Here is a 17,338-nt window from a genome sequence, read left to right on the forward strand (position 1 = left end):
GGGATTCATGATTTTTGAGGGGTTTTGTGCTTTTTGATTTTTATTTTTTTGGGGTGTTTTTAAGGATTTTTCGTGGGTTTCGTTTTTAATTTTTTTTTTTTTTTTTTACCTCGTGCGGTTGTTTTTTAAGGTTTTTTGGCGCTTTTTTTTTTTTTTTTTTTGGATGTTGATTTTTACCCTTTTCAGCCCTTTCTGTTTTTTGTTTATTTTTAACCTTTTTTTCCATTCCCCTCCCTTTTTAAATATTAATGTTCATTTTTGACTCTCCTCCTTTGCCATATCAATTTTAAGCTTGATTCCCCCCTTTTTCTTCCTATTCCTTCCCCATTTTAAATTTTAATGTCGATTTTTACCCCTTTTTGCCTCTCCTTCCTGCCCTTTTCCATTTTTCCACCCCACTTTTTCATTTCACCGTTCCTTTCCCCTCCAATTTAACTCCTTTTCAATTCTCCCCTTTATTTCCTTCATTCTTTCCCAGAACGCTTCCCTTTCCTCCTTTTTTTTTTTTTTCTTTCTTAAATATTAATTTTAATTTTTTTTTCTCATTTCCCCTCCCCCTTTCGCGGGTTGGGTTTTGTCGCTTTTTTGTGTGTTTTTAAGGCTTTTTTCGCCTCTTTTTCCCCCTCCTTCCTCCCCTAAGGTGCGTGTGGGGCAACTTTAAAAAAAAACCCTCATTCGGCCATTTTGCGCTTTTTTTTTTTTTTTCCCCTCACGAAGGTGGGGGGGGCACCACCCCCCCCATTTTCCCTCATTTTTAACCCCTCCCTCCTCCATATTTTTTATACGCCTTTCCCCCTTCCCCCCCCCCCCTTACCGGGGTGTGTTTTTTATTATTATTTTTTTTTTCTCTTCTTCTTTTTTTTTTTTTTTTTTTTTTCTTGTGTGTGTTGAGTGTAGGGGGGGGGGGGGGTTTATTTTAAAATTACACCCGGGGCGGCCATTTTCGCTGCCGGCGCCGTCCCGCCGCCCGCCGCCTCCCGCGCCCTGAGGCGATTTTAACCGATCCGGGCGTTTTTCAACCCATCGCCGCCGCCCCCCCCGCGCCCCCCGCGCGGCCCCGCCGGGCCCGGCCCGGGGGGGGTCGCCCCGTCCCGCCCCCTCCCCACTTTCCCCTCACACCGAGCCCCCCCCCCCCCACCCTCAGCGGCGGGGGCGGTTTGGGGCGGTGGGAGCGGCGCACGCCGAGGGTCCCCCCGGCCCCCCGCCCCTCACCCGGCCATGGCGTCCCCGCTGAGGGAGGACGAGGAGGAGGAGGAGGAGATGGCGGTGTCCGAGGGGGACGAGGAGGACGACGACGAGGAGGACGACGAGGAAGAGGAGGAGGAAGACGCCGCCGCCGCCGCCGCTGCTGCCGCGCTCTTGGCCGGGCACCGAGGGCCCCCCGACATCTTCGCCGGGCCGGCCCCGGCTCCGCTCCCGCCGCCGCCGCCGCCGCCCCCCCGCGCCCGCCGCGCCCGGGCCGCCGGAGGCGCCCGCAGGTACCGCCGGGACCCCCTCGAGTGACCACCCCGAGCCCCTCAGAGCTTCCCCGAGTGACCACCCCGAGCCCCTCAGAGCTTCCCCGAGGTACCGCCGGGACCCCCTCGAGTGACCACCCCGAGCCCCTCAGAGATTCCCGGAGGTACCACCGGGACCCCCCGAGTGACCACCCCGAGCCCCTCAGAGCTTCCTCGAGTGACCACCCCGAGCCCCTCAGAGATTCCCGGAGGTACCGCCGGGACCCCCTCGAGTGACCACCCCGAGCCCCTCAGAGCTTCCCCGAGTGACCACCCCGAGCCCCTCAGAGCTTCCCCGAGGTACCGCCGGGACCCCCCGAGTGACCACCCCGAGCCCCTCAGAGCTTCCCCGAGGTACCGCCGGGACCCCCTCGAGTGACCACCCCGAGCCCCTCAGAGATTCCCGCAGTTACCGGAACCCCCTTAGCCCCTCAGAGCTTAGCGGAGGAATTGCCTGGACCCCTCGAGTGACCCCTCAGAGCTCCCCCCAGATCCCCTCAGAGCTTCCCGGAGGTACCGCTGAGACCCCCGAGTGACCCCCGAACCCCTCAGAGAGTCCCGCAGTTACCGGAACCCCCTGAGCCCCTCAGAGCTTCCCGGGGGTACCGGGACCCCCCAAGGGTTCCCCCGAGCTCATCGGCGCTGGAGCTCCTCAGCGCTTCCCGGGGCCGCCCCCCGAGCTCCCCCTTCCCGCTCCCTCAGCGCTTCCCGGAGGCGCCCGCAGGTACCGAGACCCCCCCCCGATCCTCACCTGTCCCCTCAGCTCTTCCCGCAGGTACCGAGCCCCGCTGTCCCCTCAGCTCTTCCCGGAGCTTCCCGCAAGTACCGGGACCCCCGAGACCCCCGGTCTGCCCCCAGTCCCTCAGAGCTTCCCGGGGCCGTCCACAGATACCGAGGCTCCCCGAGCCCCACTGTCCCCTCAGCGCTTCCCGCAGGTACCGGAGACCCCCGAGCCCCTTCTCCGGTCCCCTCAGCGCTTCCCGCCGGTACCGGAGACCCCCGAGCCCCTTCTCCGGTCCCCTCAGCGCTTCCCGCCGCTACCGGGACCCCCTTGAGCCCCAGTTTCCCCTCAGCGCTTCCCGCCGCACCGGGGGTGGGCTGTGAGGGGAGGGAGGTGTTTGTAAACAAGCGCGAGTGTCACCGCGAGTGTCACCGTGCGGCCACCCGTGTGTGGGGACACCTCCCGCCGCACACCGGGCCTGAGGGGACACGGTGGTGGCAGGAGCCCGGCCGTGGGGTGACAGGGGCTGGATGTGCCCTGCCAGGACCCACAGTGGGTGTTGAACCCCACAGCGAGGATGACAGGGCCTGTTGTGTCCCTGCCAGGACCCAAAGTGGGTGTTGAACCCCACAGCGAGGATGACAGGGCCTGTTGTGTCCCTGCCAGGACCCAAAGTGGGTGATGAACCCCACAGCGAGGATGACAGGGCCTGTTGTGTCCCTGCCAGGACCCAAAGTGGGTGCTGACCCCATCATGTGGGGTGACAGGGGCTGGATGTCCCCTGCCAGGACCCAAAGTGGGTGCTGACCCCATCATGTGGGGTGACAGGGGCTGGATGTCCCCTGCCAGGACCCAAAGTGGGTGCTGACCCCATCATGTGGGGTGATGGGGGCCAGCAGTGCCCTGCCAGGACCCAAAGTGGGTGTTGAACCCCACAGCGAGGATGACAGGGCCTGTTGTGACCCTGCCAGGACCCACAGTGGGTGCTGACCCCGTCATGTGGGGTGACGGGTGTTGCTGTGCATCTGACAGGACCCAGAGTGGCTGTTCGAGGGGTGTTGGGGGCTGTAGGTACCTGACAGGACCCAAGGTGGTTGTGGCACCCCACATTTTAGGGTGATGGGGGCTGTAGGTACCTGACAGGACCCAGGTTGGCTGTTGCACCCCGTTTTGAGGTGTTTGGGGTCTGTTTCTCCCCTTCCAGGACCTGAATGGGTCATTTTACCCCATACTGAGGTGTTTGGGGGTTGTTTCTCCCCTTCCAGGACCCTGAATAGATTGTTTCACCCCATTTTGAGGTGTTTGGGGGTTGTTTCTCCCCTTCCAGGACCCTGAATAGATTGTTTCACCCCATTTTGAGGTGTTTGGGGGCTGTTTCTCCCCTTCCAGGACCCGAATCAGTTGTTTCACCCCATTTTGAGGTGTTTGGGGGTTGTTTCTCCCCTTCCAGGACCCTGAATGGGTTGTTTCACCCCGTTTTGAGGTGTTTGGGGGCTGTTTCTCCCCTTCCAGGACCCTGAATGGGTTGTTTCACCCCGTTTTGAGGTGTTTGGGGGCTGTTTCTCCCCTTCCAGGACCCTGAACGGGTTGTTTCACCCCGTTTGAGGTGTTTGGGTGCCCATGGCCGCAGGTGTCACCGTTGTCCCCTCCAGGACGGAGCCGCTGTCCCCAGGACCCGTGCTGGGAGCCCCTTCCATGGGATTTTATTGCTTTATTGCATTTTATTGTATTTTATCAGGATTTCTTTTATTTCCCAACCAGCACCTCTCGGTGTTGGCGACTCAGCTGAGCCCCCACCCCAAATTCCAGCCCCGTGGGGGGGGTTTGGTGCCTCCATCCCTTCACCTGACAACTCCTCCTGCGGGTGGTAAATGGGGAAAAAGGAGCATTTAGCACCAAAATTCCCATTTTTCACACCCTCATTCCCAGTTCAAACGCCTTTACTGGTGGTTTTCCATCAGGTGGGGCACTAAAATTGACCATTTTTGTCCAAAATTAAGTGGGGTTTTTTTTCCCTTCTGAATTAAATCTGTTGGATTTTTTTTTATTGGCCTCAAACTGATGAGGGGAAAAGGAATCTCAAAGCCCGGAGGAGTCAGTTTGGTTAAAAAATCAGCTTTAAAGTGAAGCCACTCGCTTTGAAAAGGCTCAGAAGTGCATAAATTCAGATTTTAGAAGCTTTATTTTTCCCAAAAAGGTTAGAAATGAGTACATTTGGGGGTTACTTCCCCCTTTTCCCCAAAAAAAATGCTTAGAAATGGGTTAAATCTGGGATTTGGAACCTTTTCCTTGGCCCTGAAGTGCCCAGGAATTGGTAAGTTTGTATTTTAGTTTCCTTTTTTTTTGCCCCCAAATGCTCAGAAATGGGTAAATGTGGATTTGGGAGCTCCCAAGAATGAGTAAATTCAGCTTTTAGAACAATTTGTGTTTCTGGAAAAGCTTAGAACTGGATAATTTTGGAATTCAAACTCCTGCTTTTTCCCAGAATTGTTCAAAAATGAGTAAATTTGGGAGTTTTCCCCCACGGTGCTCAAGACTTGGTACATCTGGCTGACAGAGCTCACAAAAATGCTCAAAATGGGGCAAATTTGGATTTTAACCCCCTCCAAAACGCTCAGAAATGGGCGCACACTGATTTTAGAGCTCCCTCTTCTGCAGAAAAGCTCAGGAATGAATAAATTTGGATTTTAACCTCCCTTTTTTCCCCCCCAAACCCCTCAGAAATGGGCAAATCTCACCTTCCGCTGCTTCCCCGACCCTTTCCTTTGGCTTTTTCTGCACTTTTTGGCCAACTCCTGAATTATTTTTCCTCAGATATCCCATGTGGGACACACAGACATCCCCAAGCCAGCCCTAAATTCGCTTTTTAAAACTTTTCCCCCACCCCCAACCACCCCAAATCCCCATTTTTACCCTTTTTCCTCCCCCAAACACCCCCAATCCCCGTTTTTTATCCTTTTCCCTCTCAGAACATCCCTAATCCCCATTTTTTCCCCACTTTTTCCTCCCCCTAACCCCCCAAATCCCTATTTTTATTAACATTTCTCCCCCTCGAGCAGAAGTTTTGCCCATTTTTAACCTTTTTCACCCCGGATCAGCAGCAGCCTGGCCTCTCTCCCCGGATTTGAGGTGAAATAACACTTTTTCCCCATTTTCCCAGCGGGAAGCCAACTCCTCCTCCTCCTCCACAGCTGAAACTTGTTGGTTTGGGGTTTTTTTTTTAATCCTTTTTTCCCGATTTTTGCCGTTTTCAGCCCATCCCAGCAGAGAACAATGGCGAGGCCGCGGCAGCTCCGCAGCCGGGCTGGGGTGGGGGGGGAGCACCCAAACCGACCGGATTTTCCCTTAAAAAAAAAAAAAAAACCAAAAAAAAGCCCCAAAACAACACCCCAAAAATCAAACTTAAACTTGAGATTTTCCACACTTGGCACCAAGTTCCTGAGCAAAGGCCTGGCCGGCTGCTCCAGCGCCAGGAGCAGCAGGAAAACTGGGGGGAAACACCCCAAAAAAAAGCCCAAATCGGGGATTTCTGCAGCGTGGGGGAAGCGGCGCCTCACTCCCCGCTGTGCCTCTTCCCCCAGTTTTTCCCTTTTCCCCCCATTTTGGAGCTCCCCTCCCTCTTTCTTTGTTCCAACTCCTTCCTCCCCTTTGCCGGAATCACTCCCCCTTTTTTTTTTTTTTTTTTTTCTTTTTTTTTTTTTTTATTGTGGTTTTTGCTACATTTTTTCCATTTTTCCACCTCTCCCCCCCCCTCCTTTCACCGTTTCATTTGCAATTTCCACCATTTTCCCCTCATTTCTCTCTCCCCTCATCCACTCAGGAGGGGGTTTCGCTTTAGGATCGCGGCCCCCCCCTTTCCCGGGTGGGGGTTTTTTGGTGTTTTTTCGTTTTTTTTCCCCTTTTTCTCGAGGTGCGGGGAGTGGGAGCGTCACGTGTGTGGAAAATTCTGGTTGATGCTTTGCCAACGCGCCCCGGCTCCCCGCGCATGTCCGATGGGGCCGGGGGGGGGTTGGATTTGGGGGGTGAAAAGGGGGGAAAACACCCCAAAAATGGCAGGATCGGGCCCGCAGGGGCTCGGCCCCATCCCCGCCAGCGGCCGCGTGTCCCCGGCAACACCCCCAGGTGATGGTTTGGGGCGAAAAACCAGCGAAAAGGGGAATTTGGAAAGCGAGGAGCGGCGCGGGGGGTGGGGTGGGGTGGGGGGGGAACAAGGCGGGCTGGGCCTCGGCGCTGCCGCCATGGTAAAAAACGGGCGGAAAAAGGCAGGTTTTGGGGTTTTCGCCCCCGCGGGCTCGGCGCTGCCGGTGGTCCCGGCGCCCGGCCCGGCCGCCCGGGGCTGGCAGGCGGCGGTGCCAAGGGATTAGGCTGGAATGTGACCCCGGCGGCGCCGGGTGTTGCTTCCTGTCCCCTCGCCAGCCTTGGCACCCGCTGTCACCCCCCCCGTGTGCGCGTGTGTGTGTGTGTGTCCCCCTGGCTCCCCTGGGGACACCCTGGCGGTGATTTACGGGTGACAGCGCGGGGGACCCGCGGGGGACAGGCACGCGTCGGGCGGGGGCCGTGCCAGCGGCTGGCAGATGTGACACCTCTCTGTCGCCGGCGTCACCCCGGGCGGCTGCCAGAGCGGCGGGGACAGCCGGGGCCGTGACACGGATGCGGTGTCACCGCCCCGGGGACAACGGGCCGCGGGAATGCGCGGTGGCCCCTGTCACCCGGGGATGCCGGTGGCCCTCGGCCAAGGGCTGGGGAAATCCTCTGCTGGCGGTTGGTCACCGTCACCGTGACACCGGTGTCCCCATGTGAGGGGTTGGGGAATCCTCTGCTGGCGGCTGGTGACACCGCTGTCCCCAGAGTGAGAGCTGGGGATTGCTCTGCCACCGTTTGGTCACTGTCACCGTGTCACCAGTGCTTGGTCAGTGTCACTGCTGTCCCCTGAGAGCTGGGGATTGCTCTGCCATCGTTTGGTCACTGTCACCAGTCAGTGTCACGGTGTCACTGCTGTCCCCTGAGAGCTGGGGATTGCTCTGCCATCGTTTGGTCACTGTCACGGTGTCACCGGTGCTTGGTCATTGTCATGGTGACACTGCTGTCCCTACGTGAGGGTCGGGGAATCCGTTTGGTCACTGTCACGGTGTCACTGCTGTCCCCTGAGAGCTGGGGAATCCTCTGCCATCGTTTGGTCACTGTCACTTTGTCACCAGTGCTTGGTCAGTGTCACGGTGACACTGCTGTCCCCTGGACTGAGCTATTTGGGAATCCTTTGCCATCCATCAGTCACTGTCATGGTGACACTGCTGTCCCCACGTGAGAGGTGGGGAATCCTCTGCCATCAGTTGGTCACTGTCACCGTGTCACCAGTGCTTGGTCAGTGTCACGGTGTCACTGCTGTCCCCTGAGAGCTGGGGAATCCTCTGCTGTCGTTTGGTCACTGTCACGGTGTCACCAGTGTTTGGTCACTGTCACGGTGACACCAGTGCTTGGTCATTGTCAAGGTGACACTGCTGTCCCCTGGGCTGAGCCATTTGGGAATCCTCTGCCATCCATCAGTCACTGTCGCGGTGACACCGCTGTCCCTACGTGAGGGTTGGGGAATCCTCTGTTGTCATTTGGTCACTGTCACCGTGTCACCAGTGTTTGGTCACTGTCACCGTGTCACCGGTGTTCGGTCACTGTCGCGGTGACACCGCTGTCCCCAAGTGAGGGCTGGGGAATCCTCTGCTGTCATTTGGTCACTGTGTCACCAGTGTTTGGTCACTGTGACAGTGTCACCGGTGCTTGGTCACTGTCATGGTGACACCGCTGTCCCCAAGTGAGGGCTGGGGAATCCTCTGCCGTCATTTGGTCACTGTCACGGTGTCACCAGTGCTTGGTCACTGTGACGGTGGCACTGCTGTCCCCTGTCCCTGTCCCCATTCTATCCCCATCCTGTCCCCATCCCCATCCTGCCCCTGTCCCTGTCCTGTCCCTGTCCCCATTCTATCCCCATCCTGTCCTTGTCCCTGTCCCCATCCCTGTCCCCATCCTGTCCCCACGGCTGATGCCACCGTGTCCCCACAGATGGGGACGAGGAGCTGCTGCGGGGCCTCGAGGGGGCCCTGGGGGTGAAGAAGAAGAAAAGAGGCCCCCGGAAACAGAAGGAAAACAAACCCGGAAAACCCCGGAAACGGAAAAAACTGGTGAGTGCTCCTGGGCTCAGGGACAGGTGACGGGGTCTGGGGACAGTGGGTGGGGACAGGTGACAGGGTCTGGGAACAATGATGGCGTCTGGGGACAGGTGACAGGGTCTGGGGATGGGTGACAGGGTCTGGGGCAGGGGATGGGTTGGGGGTGCCTGATGGGGGTCTCTGATGGGGTTCTGAGGGTGCCTGACAGGGTCCTGGTGTGACTGAGGGGGCCTCTCAGGATCACTGACAGTTTTGGGGTGTTTTGGGGATGTTTTTGGGGTGCCCAGGTGAGCGAGGATGAGCTGGAGTCAGAGAGGGACGAGTACCCCCGCGAGGAGTACCAGGAGTGGTTCAGGGGTTCCTGCTGTGGTTCAGGGGTCTCGGGGTGACCGAGGGGGGCTCTCAGGGTGACTGAGGGGGATGTTTTCAGGGTCGCTGACAGTTTTGGGGTGTTTTTGGGGTGCCCAGGTGAGCGAGGATGAGCTGGAGTCAGAGAGGGACGAGTACCCCCGCGAGGAGTACCGGGAGTGGTTCAGGGCTCTCAGGGTGACTGAGGGGGGCTCTCAGGATCACTGACAGATTTGGGGTGTTTTTGGGGTGTTTTTGGGGTGCCCAGGTGAGCGAGGATGAGCTGGAGTCAGAGAGGGACGAGTACCCCCGCGAGGAGTACCGGGAGAAGTCGGAGAGCGGCGGCAGCGACTCGGGCGGGGCGGCGCGGAAGCGGCGGCGGAAGCACCGCGAGAAGAAGGAGAAGAAAACCAAGAGGCGGAAAAAGGCCGATGACGAGGGGGGGCAGAAGGTCAAGGTACGGCCTGGGGGGGCACCCCGGGGTGGGGGGCACTGGGGGATCCCCCGGTCCTGCCCTGTGCGGGGAACTGGGGGTTCGGGGGGGGGGTCCCAGCACCTGTGTGGGGTCCTCATGGGGGTCCTGATACCTGTGGGGGGTTCTCATGGGGATTCCATCACTGTGCGGGGTCCTCATGGGGGTCCCAGCACCTGTATGGGGTCCTTGTGGGGGTCCTGATACCTGTGGAGGGGTTCTGTCACTGTATGTGGGGGTCCCAACACGTGTGTGGGGTCCTCATGGGGGTCCCGATACCTGTGGAGGGGTTCTGTCACTGTATGTGGGGGTCCCAACACCTGTGTGGGGTTCTGTGGGGGTCCCAGCACCTGTGGGGGGTTCTCATGGGGGTCCCATCACCTGTGGAGGGGTTCTGGCACTGTGTGGGGTCCTCATGGGGGTCCCATCACCTGTGTGGGGTTCTCATGGGGGTCCCATCACTGTGTGGGGTCCTCATGGGGGTCCCAACACCCATGGGGGGTTCTGTGGGCATTCTGTCACTGTGTGGTGTTTTCATGGGGGTCCCAACACCTTTTGGGGGTTCTGGCACTGTGTGGGGTCCCAGGGGGGTCCCATCACCTGTGTAGGTGCCCACGGGGGGGTCCCATCTCCCCTCTGGTCCTCGTGGGGGTCCCATCACCCACGTTGGGTCCTTCAGGGGTCCTGACAGGTGACGTGTTTCCTTGTCCTCCTCTCTGTCCCTGTTGCTGGTGTTTCTCCCCATCCTGGTGTCCCCCCGTGTCCCCCCGGTGTCCCCCCGTGTCCCCTGGTGTCCCCCTGGTGTCCCTCCGTGTCCCCCTGGTGTCCCTCCGTGTCCCTCTGTGTCCCCCTGGTGTCCCCTGGTGTCCCCCCGTGTCCCCTGTGTCCCCCTGGTGTCCCCTGGTGTCCCCCTGGTGTCCCCCCGTGTCCCCCTGGTGTCCCCCCATGTCCCCTGTGTCCCCCTGGTGTCCCCCTGGTGTCCCCCCGTGTCCCCCTGGTGTCCCCCCGTGTCCCCTGGTGTCCCCCCGTGTCCCCTGGTGTCCCCAGCAGGCAGTGGAGCAGAAATCCTCGGCGCAGCTGCTGGGGGCCTGGGGGCTGGAGGACGTGGACCACGTGTTCACCGAGGAGGATTATCACACCCTCACCAACTACAAGGCCTTCAGCCAGTTCATGAGGTGGGGCTGGGGGCACCCTGGGGGTCCCTCTGGGTGTTTGGGGGGCACCCCGGGGGTACTGGGGGTCCCTGTGGATGTTTGGGGACACTTTAGGATTTTGGGAGGGTTCTTTTGGGTCACCCCAGGGTCTGGGGGTGCCCCTGGGGTGCTGGGGGACACTTTAGGGACCTGGGCGGGGGACACCTGATGGTCCTGAGTGACCCCAGGGCTGTCCTGGGATCCTGAGTGACCACAGGGGTCCTGAGTGACCACAGGGATCCTGAGTGACCCCAGGGCTGTCCTGGGATCCTGAGTGACCACAGGGATCCTGAGTGACCCCAGGGCTGTCCTGGGATCCTGAGTGACCACAGGGATCCTGAGTGACCCCAGGGCTGTCCTGGGATCCTGAGTGACCACAGGGATCCTGAGTGACCACAGGGCTGTCCCAGGATCCTGAGTGACCCCAGGGCCACCCCTGGATCCTGAGTGACCCCAGGGCTCCTGAGTGACCACTGAGCCACCCCTGGATCCTGAGTGACCCTGGGCCATCCCAGGCCGCTCTGTGGCCATCAGGCCACTCCGGAAGGGCCAGTGCCCTGCCCTCCCTGCTGACCCCAACACCCCCCACCCCTTTGGACCCCCGTGCCACCTCGCCCCTCGCTCTGCAGGCCCCTGATCGCCAAGAAGAACCCCAAAATCCCCATGTCCAAGATGATGACCATCCTGGGGGCCAAGTGGAGGGAGTTCAGCGCCAACAACCCCTTCAAGGGCTCGGCCGCCGCCGTGGCCGCGGCTGCAGCGGCCGCAGCGGCCGCCGTGGCCGAGCAGGTGTCGGCCGCCGTGGCCGCCGTGGCCCCCGAGGCGCCGCCCCCGCCCCTGCGCAAGGCCAAGACCAAGGAGGGCAAAGGTGGGGACCCCTCCCCACCCTGGGGGGGGTCTGGGGGTACCACCGGGTCTGTGGGGTCACCCTCGGGTGGGTGGGGGTTTGGGGGTTGGGGGGAGTTGGGGAGTTACTGGGGGGCTTTGGGGGTCACTGGGGGGTTTGGGGGTCACTGGGGTGGTTTGGGGAGTCACTGAGGGGTTTGGGGGTCACTGGGTGGTTTGGGGAGTCACTGGGGTGGTTTGGGGGTCACTGGGGGGTTTGGGGGGGTCACCAGGGGGTTCGGGGAGTTAATTGGGGGGTTTGGGGGTCACTGGGGGGGGTTTGGGGGTCCTTGTGTGATTTTAGGTGTCCCTGGGGTTGTTTGGGGTGTCCCCGGGATGGTTTGGGGCGTCCCCGGGGTGGTTTGGGTGTCCTTGTGGGGGTTTTGGGGGTCCCTCTGTGGGTTTGGGGGTCCCTGAGGTGGTTTGAGGATCCCTGGAGTGGTTTGGGGGGTCTCTGGGCTGGTTTAGGGGGTCTCTGGGGTGGTTTGGGGGTCCCTGGAGTGGTTGAGGGAGGTCCCTGTGGTTGTTTGGGGTCCCTGTGGTGGTTTGGGGTCCCTGTGGTGGTTTGGGGGTCCCTGACCCCCCGTGCCCCCCAGGCCCCGGGCACAAGAAGCGCAGCAAGAGCCCGCGGGTGCCCGAGCTGAAGAGGAAGATGAAGGGCAGGAAGATGGCCCCGCTCAAGATCAAACTGGGAGTACTGGGAGGCAAACGCAAGAAGAGCAGCTCGGTGAGACCCCTGAGGGACACTGGGGGCACTGGGGGGCAGGGAGATGGGGCACTGGGGGCACTGGGGGACAGGGCAGGGGGGCACTGGGAGCACTGGGAGCACTGGGGGGCAGGGCGGGGGGGGATGGGGACACTGGGGGATCAACATGGGGCACTGGAACCGCTGGGGGACAGAGCAAGGGGCACTGGGGACACTGGGGGACAGGGCAGGGGGGCACTGGGGACACTGGGGGTGGGGACACCCAGGGACAGCGACACTGAGGACATGGGATGGGACGCTTGTCCCTGCTGTCCCCTGGAGACCCGATGTCCCCTCGTGATCCCATGTCCCCGCTGTCCCCCAATGTACCTGATGTCCCTCCTGTCCCTGCTGTCCCCCACTGTTGCCCCCGCTGTCCCCTGGTGACTTGATGTCCCCGCTGCTGTCCCCCGCTGTCCCTGCTGTCCCCCAATGACCCCGCTGTCCTCCGGTGACCCGATGTCCCCTGCTGTCCCCCGATGTCCCCGCTGTCCCTGCTGTCCCCCGGTGACCTGCTGTCCCCCGCTGTCCCCATTGTGCCCCGGTGACCCCCTGTCTCCTGCTGACCCGCTGTCCCCCGGTGACCCCCTGTCCCCCGCTGACCCGCTGTCCCCGCTGTCCCCGCTGTCCCCTGGTGACCCGATGTCCCTTGCTGTCCCCCGATGTCCCTGCTGTCCCCCGGTGACCCGATGTCCCTTGCTGTCCCCGCTGTCCCCCGCTGACCCGGTGTCCCCACTGCTGTCCCCGTGCAGAGCGAGGACGCGGGCGAGGCCGAGGAGGAGTCGGACGCCGAGAGCCCCGGGGTGCTGGGGGCCACCCCCCGCCCCGACCCCACCACGCGCCTCAAGAAGCTCAAGCGGGGCCGCCCCGGGCGCAAGAAGAAGAAGGGTGAGCGTCCCCGAGCGTCCCCGAGTGTCCCCGGGTGCCACCACCGCCGCCCCGCTGGGCGATGGGGACGGCCGGGTGACGTCCCCGTGTCCCCTCCCCCCGTCTCTCCTTGCAGCCCCCGGCGCCGGGCCGGGCCGGGAGCGCGGCCCCGTGGGGACGGGCACGGCGCCCGCGCACGGTGAGACACCCCAAGTGTCCCCAGGGTGTCACCCGGGGTCCCAAAGCCCCCACGGGTGTCCCCCAGAGTGGAGGCCGCGGTCCTGTCTCTGTCTCCAGCCCGGTGGTGGTGGCTGGGGGGGGTCCCCAGTCCCTGGTGTCCCCAGCCCTGTCCCTGTGTCCCCAGCCCTGTTCCCATGTCCCCAGCCCTGTCCCCAGCCCTGTTCCTGTGTCCCCAGCCCTGTTCCCGTGTCCCCAGCCCTGTTCCCGTGTCCCCAGCCCTGTTCCTGTGTCCCCAGTCCTGTCCCTGTGTCCCCAGCCCTGTTCCCGTGTCCCCAGCCCTGTTCCTGTGTCCCCAGCCCTGTCCCCAGTTCCTCCATCCTTCTGTTCCCAGTGTCCCCATGTCCCCATCCCTCTATTCCCAGTGTTCCCAGTAACCTCCATCTCTCTGTCCCCAGTGTCCCCATGTCCCCACTCTTGAGCTCCCTGTCCCCAGTACCCCTCAACCCCATCCCCAGTTCCCCCAGCGTCCCCATGTCCCCATCTCTGTCCCCAGTGCCCCCATCTCTCTGTCCCCAGTGTCCCCATGTCCCCACTCCTGAGCCCCCTGTCCCCAGTACCCCTCAGCCCCATCCCCAGTTCCCCCTGTGTCCCCATCCCTGTCCCCAGTGCCCCCATTGCCCCCCACGCCCCCTGAGCCCCCGCGGGCACGGTGGCCACGGTGACTGCGGTGACAGCGGTGGCCGCGGTGACAGCGGTGACAGCAGTGACTGCGGTGGCCGCGGTGACAGCGGTGACAGCGGTGACAGCAGTGACAGCGGTGGCCGCGGTGACAGCGGTGGCCGCGGTGACAGCGGTGACAGCGGTGACAGCCGTGCCGCCGTCCCCGCAGGGCCGGGCCCGGAGGAGGAGGGCGATGGCTACGAGACGGACCACCAGGACTACTGCGAGGTGTGCCAGCAGGGCGGGGAGATCATCCTGTGTGACACCTGTCCCCGCGCCTACCACCTGGTGTGCCTGGACCCCGAGCTGGACCGCGCCCCCGAGGGACGCTGGAGCTGCCCCCACTGCGTGAGCGGCGCCACTGGGGGCACTGGGAGGGGACTGGGAGGGCACTGGGGGCACCCTGGGGGCACTGGGGGCATCCTGAGGGGACTGGGGGGCACTGGGAGGGGACTGGGGGGCACTGAGGGGCATCCTGGGGGCACCATGAGGGGACTGGGGGCATACTGGGGGGCACTGGGAGGGCACTGGGGGCATCCTGAGGGCACTGGGGGCATTCTGAGGGCACTGGGAGTGCACTGGAGGGCACTGGGAGGGGACTGGGGGGCACCCTGGGGGCACTGGGAGGGGATTGGGGGGCACTGGGGGGCATCTTGGGGCACTGGGGCCATCCTGGGGGTTTTGAGGGGATGCTGGAGGATTTTGAGGGGAGGTTGGAGGGGGTTTGGAGGGATTTGAGGTAATTTAGAGCATCCTGGGAGTCCCTCGGGGCCATTCTCTGGAGGTTTGGGTGTCCCTGGGGGTATTCTGGGGTCGTTCCCTGGAGTTCTGGGGTCTCCAGGGGCTGTTTTGGGGCCATTCCATGGCAGTTTGGGGTCCCCAGGGGCTGTTTTGAGGCCATTCTCTGGCAGTTTGGGGTCTCCGGGGGCTGTTTTGGGGCCGTTCCCAGGCAGTTTGGGGTGTCTCTGGCAGTTTGGTGTCTCTGGGGGCTGTTTTGGGGCTGTTCCCCGACAGTTTGGGGTGTCCAGGGGCTGATTTGGGGCCATTCCCTGGCAGTTTGGTGTCTCTGGGGGCTGTTTTGGGGCCATTCCCTCACGGTTTGGTCCCTTCCCTGGTGTTCTGTCCGTCCCTGTGGGGCTGTTTTGGGGCCGCCCCTCTGACCCCGATCCCCCCCCAGGAGAAGGAGGGCGTGCAGTGGGAGGCCAAGGAGGAGGAGGAGGAGGAGGAAGAGGAGGAGGAGGAGGGCGAGAAGGAGGAGGAGGATGACCACATGGAGTACTGCCGCGTGTGCAAGGACGGCGGCGAGCTGCTGTGCTGCGACGCCTGCGTGTCCTCCTACCACATCCACTGCCTCAACCCGCCCCTGCCCGAGGTCCCCAACGGCGAGTGGCTCTGTCCCCGCTGCACGGTACCGGGGGACACCGGGGGACATGGGGACATTGGGGCTGTGGGGACACTGGGGACACTGGGGCTGTGGGGACACTGGGGACACTGGGGACATGGCGGGTGTAGTGTCCTCCTACCACATCCACTGCCTCAACCCGCCCCTGCCCGAGGTCCCCAGCGGCGAGTGGCTCTGTCCCCGCTGCACGGTACCGGGGGACACCGGGGGACATGGGGACACTGGGGCTGTGGGGACACTGGGGACAGCAGGGGCACCGGGGGTGTGGGGGACATGGGGACGGGGGGACATGGAGACACTGTGGGGACATGGGGGGATATAGGGACATTGGGGGACATGGAGACACTGTGGGGACATGGAGACACTGTGGGGACATGGAGACACTGTGGGGACATGGGGGGATATAGGGACATCGGGGGACATGGGGACACTGTGGGACATGGGGACACTATGGGAACATGGGGGGACATGGGGATACTGTGGGGATATAGTGACATTGGGGGACATGGGGACACCGTGGGGCATGGGGACACTGTGGGGACATAGGGGGACATGGGGACACTGTGTGGGGCATGGGGACACTGTGGGGACATAGGGGGACATGGGGACACTGTGGGACATGGGGACACAGTGAGACACAGGGATATGGGGACATAGGGACACTGTGGGACATGGGGACAATGTGGGATATGGGGACATGGGGACGCTGTGGGACATGGGGACACTGTGGGACATGGGGACACTGTGGGACATGGGGACAATGTGGGACATAGGGACACTGTGGGACATGGGGACGCTGTGGGACATGGGGACACTGTGGGACATGGGGACAATGTGGGACATAGGGACACTGTGGGACATGGGGACAATGTGGGACATGGGGACAATGTGGGATATGGGGACATGGGGACACTGTGGGACATGGGGACACAGTGGGATATGGGGCCATGGGGTCATGGGGACAGTGTGGGATATGGGGACATGGGGACACTGTGGGCTCATGGGGCCAGCGCAGGGCCCCACCTCGGGGCACAGCCCTACGCCCCCCTCCCCTGGGTGTCCCCCGGGTGTCCCCCGGGTGTCCCCAGCAGTGTCCCCAGCAGTGTCCCCGCTGTCCCCGCAGTGCCCGGTGCTGAAGGGGCGCGTGCAGAAGATCCTGTACTGGCGCTGGGGGGAGCCCCCCGCCCCCGTGGCCCCCCCCGGGGCCCCCCAGGCGCAGGAGGGGCCCCCCCAGGCCCTGCAGGGCCGCTCCGAGCGCGAGTTCTTCGTCAAGTGGGTGGGGCTGTCCTACTGGCACTGCTCCTGGATCAAGGAGCTGCAGGTACGCCTGGGGCACCCCAAAACATCGGGGGGGACCCCAAAAACCTGGGGGAGCACCCCAAAGTATGGGGGAACACCCCAAAGGATGGGGGAACACCTGGGGGGGGGCTCAGCATGGGTGGGGCTGTCCTACTGGCACTGCTCCTGGATCAAGGAGCTGCAGGTACGCCTGGGGCACCCCAAAACATCGGGGGGGACCCCAAAAACCTGAGGGAACACCCTGAAGTATGAGGGGGCACCTGGGGGAGGCTCAATTTTGAGGTTCTCCCCTTTAATTTTGGGATGCTCCCCTTTAACTTTGGGATGCCCCCTCTAACTTTGGGGCGCCTCCTCTAACTTTGGGATGTCCCCTCTAACTTTTGGGTTTCCCCCCTAACTTTGGGGTGTTTCCCTCTAACTTTGGGGTGTCCCCTCTAAATTTGGGGTTTTCTCCTCTAACTTTTGGATTTCCCCCCTAACTTTGGGATGTTCCCCCTAACTTTGGGGTGTCCCCTCTAACTTTTGGGTTTCCCCCCTAACTTTGGGATGTTCCCTCTAACTTTGGGGTGTCCCCTGTGATTTCGGGGCGCAGCTGGAGATCTTCCACCTGGTGATGTACCGGAACTACCAGCGGAAGAACGACATGGACGAGCCCCCTCCCCTGGACTACGGCTCCGGGGACGACGACCCCAAGAGCGAGAAGCGGGGGGCAGGGGGGGACCCCCTTTTCGGGGGCATGGAGGAGCGCTTCTACCGCTACGGCATCAAACCCGAGTGGATGACGGTGCACCGCATCATCAACCACAGGTGGGGACCCCAGATCCCTCTGGGGCACCCCAAAATATCCTC

General features: G+C 61.9%; 1 protein-coding gene across 1 annotated transcript in view; it reads left to right on the top strand.

The window, feature by feature from the left end:
- Window positions 1–943: 943 nt before the first annotated feature.
- CHD3 (chromodomain helicase DNA binding protein 3) overlaps window positions 944–17,338 on the top strand; it is a 47,375-nt gene continuing 30,980 nt past the window's right edge. Inside the window, exons 1-13 of the mRNA XM_053969331.1 lie at window positions 944–1,478; window positions 1,988–2,220; window positions 8,272–8,390; window positions 8,995–9,183; window positions 10,246–10,373; window positions 11,021–11,259; window positions 11,873–12,003; window positions 12,774–12,909; window positions 13,025–13,087; window positions 13,958–14,136; window positions 14,966–15,196; window positions 16,314–16,511; window positions 17,082–17,296. Of these exons, the coding sequence (XP_053825306.1) occupies window positions 1,219–1,478; window positions 1,988–2,220; window positions 8,272–8,390; window positions 8,995–9,183; window positions 10,246–10,373; window positions 11,021–11,259; window positions 11,873–12,003; window positions 12,774–12,909; window positions 13,025–13,087; window positions 13,958–14,136; window positions 14,966–15,196; window positions 16,314–16,511; window positions 17,082–17,296 (2,321 nt within the window). The 5' untranslated portion in view covers window positions 944–1,218. The remainder of the gene's footprint in view (window positions 1,479–1,987; window positions 2,221–8,271; window positions 8,391–8,994; window positions 9,184–10,245; window positions 10,374–11,020; window positions 11,260–11,872; window positions 12,004–12,773; window positions 12,910–13,024; window positions 13,088–13,957; window positions 14,137–14,965; window positions 15,197–16,313; window positions 16,512–17,081; window positions 17,297–17,338) is intronic.

Source organism: Vidua macroura, unplaced genomic scaffold (genome assembly GCF_024509145.1).
Source record: "Vidua macroura isolate BioBank_ID:100142 unplaced genomic scaffold, ASM2450914v1 whyUn_scaffold_181, whole genome shotgun sequence".
Taxonomy (NCBI): Eukaryota; Metazoa; Chordata; class Aves; order Passeriformes; family Viduidae; genus Vidua; species Vidua macroura.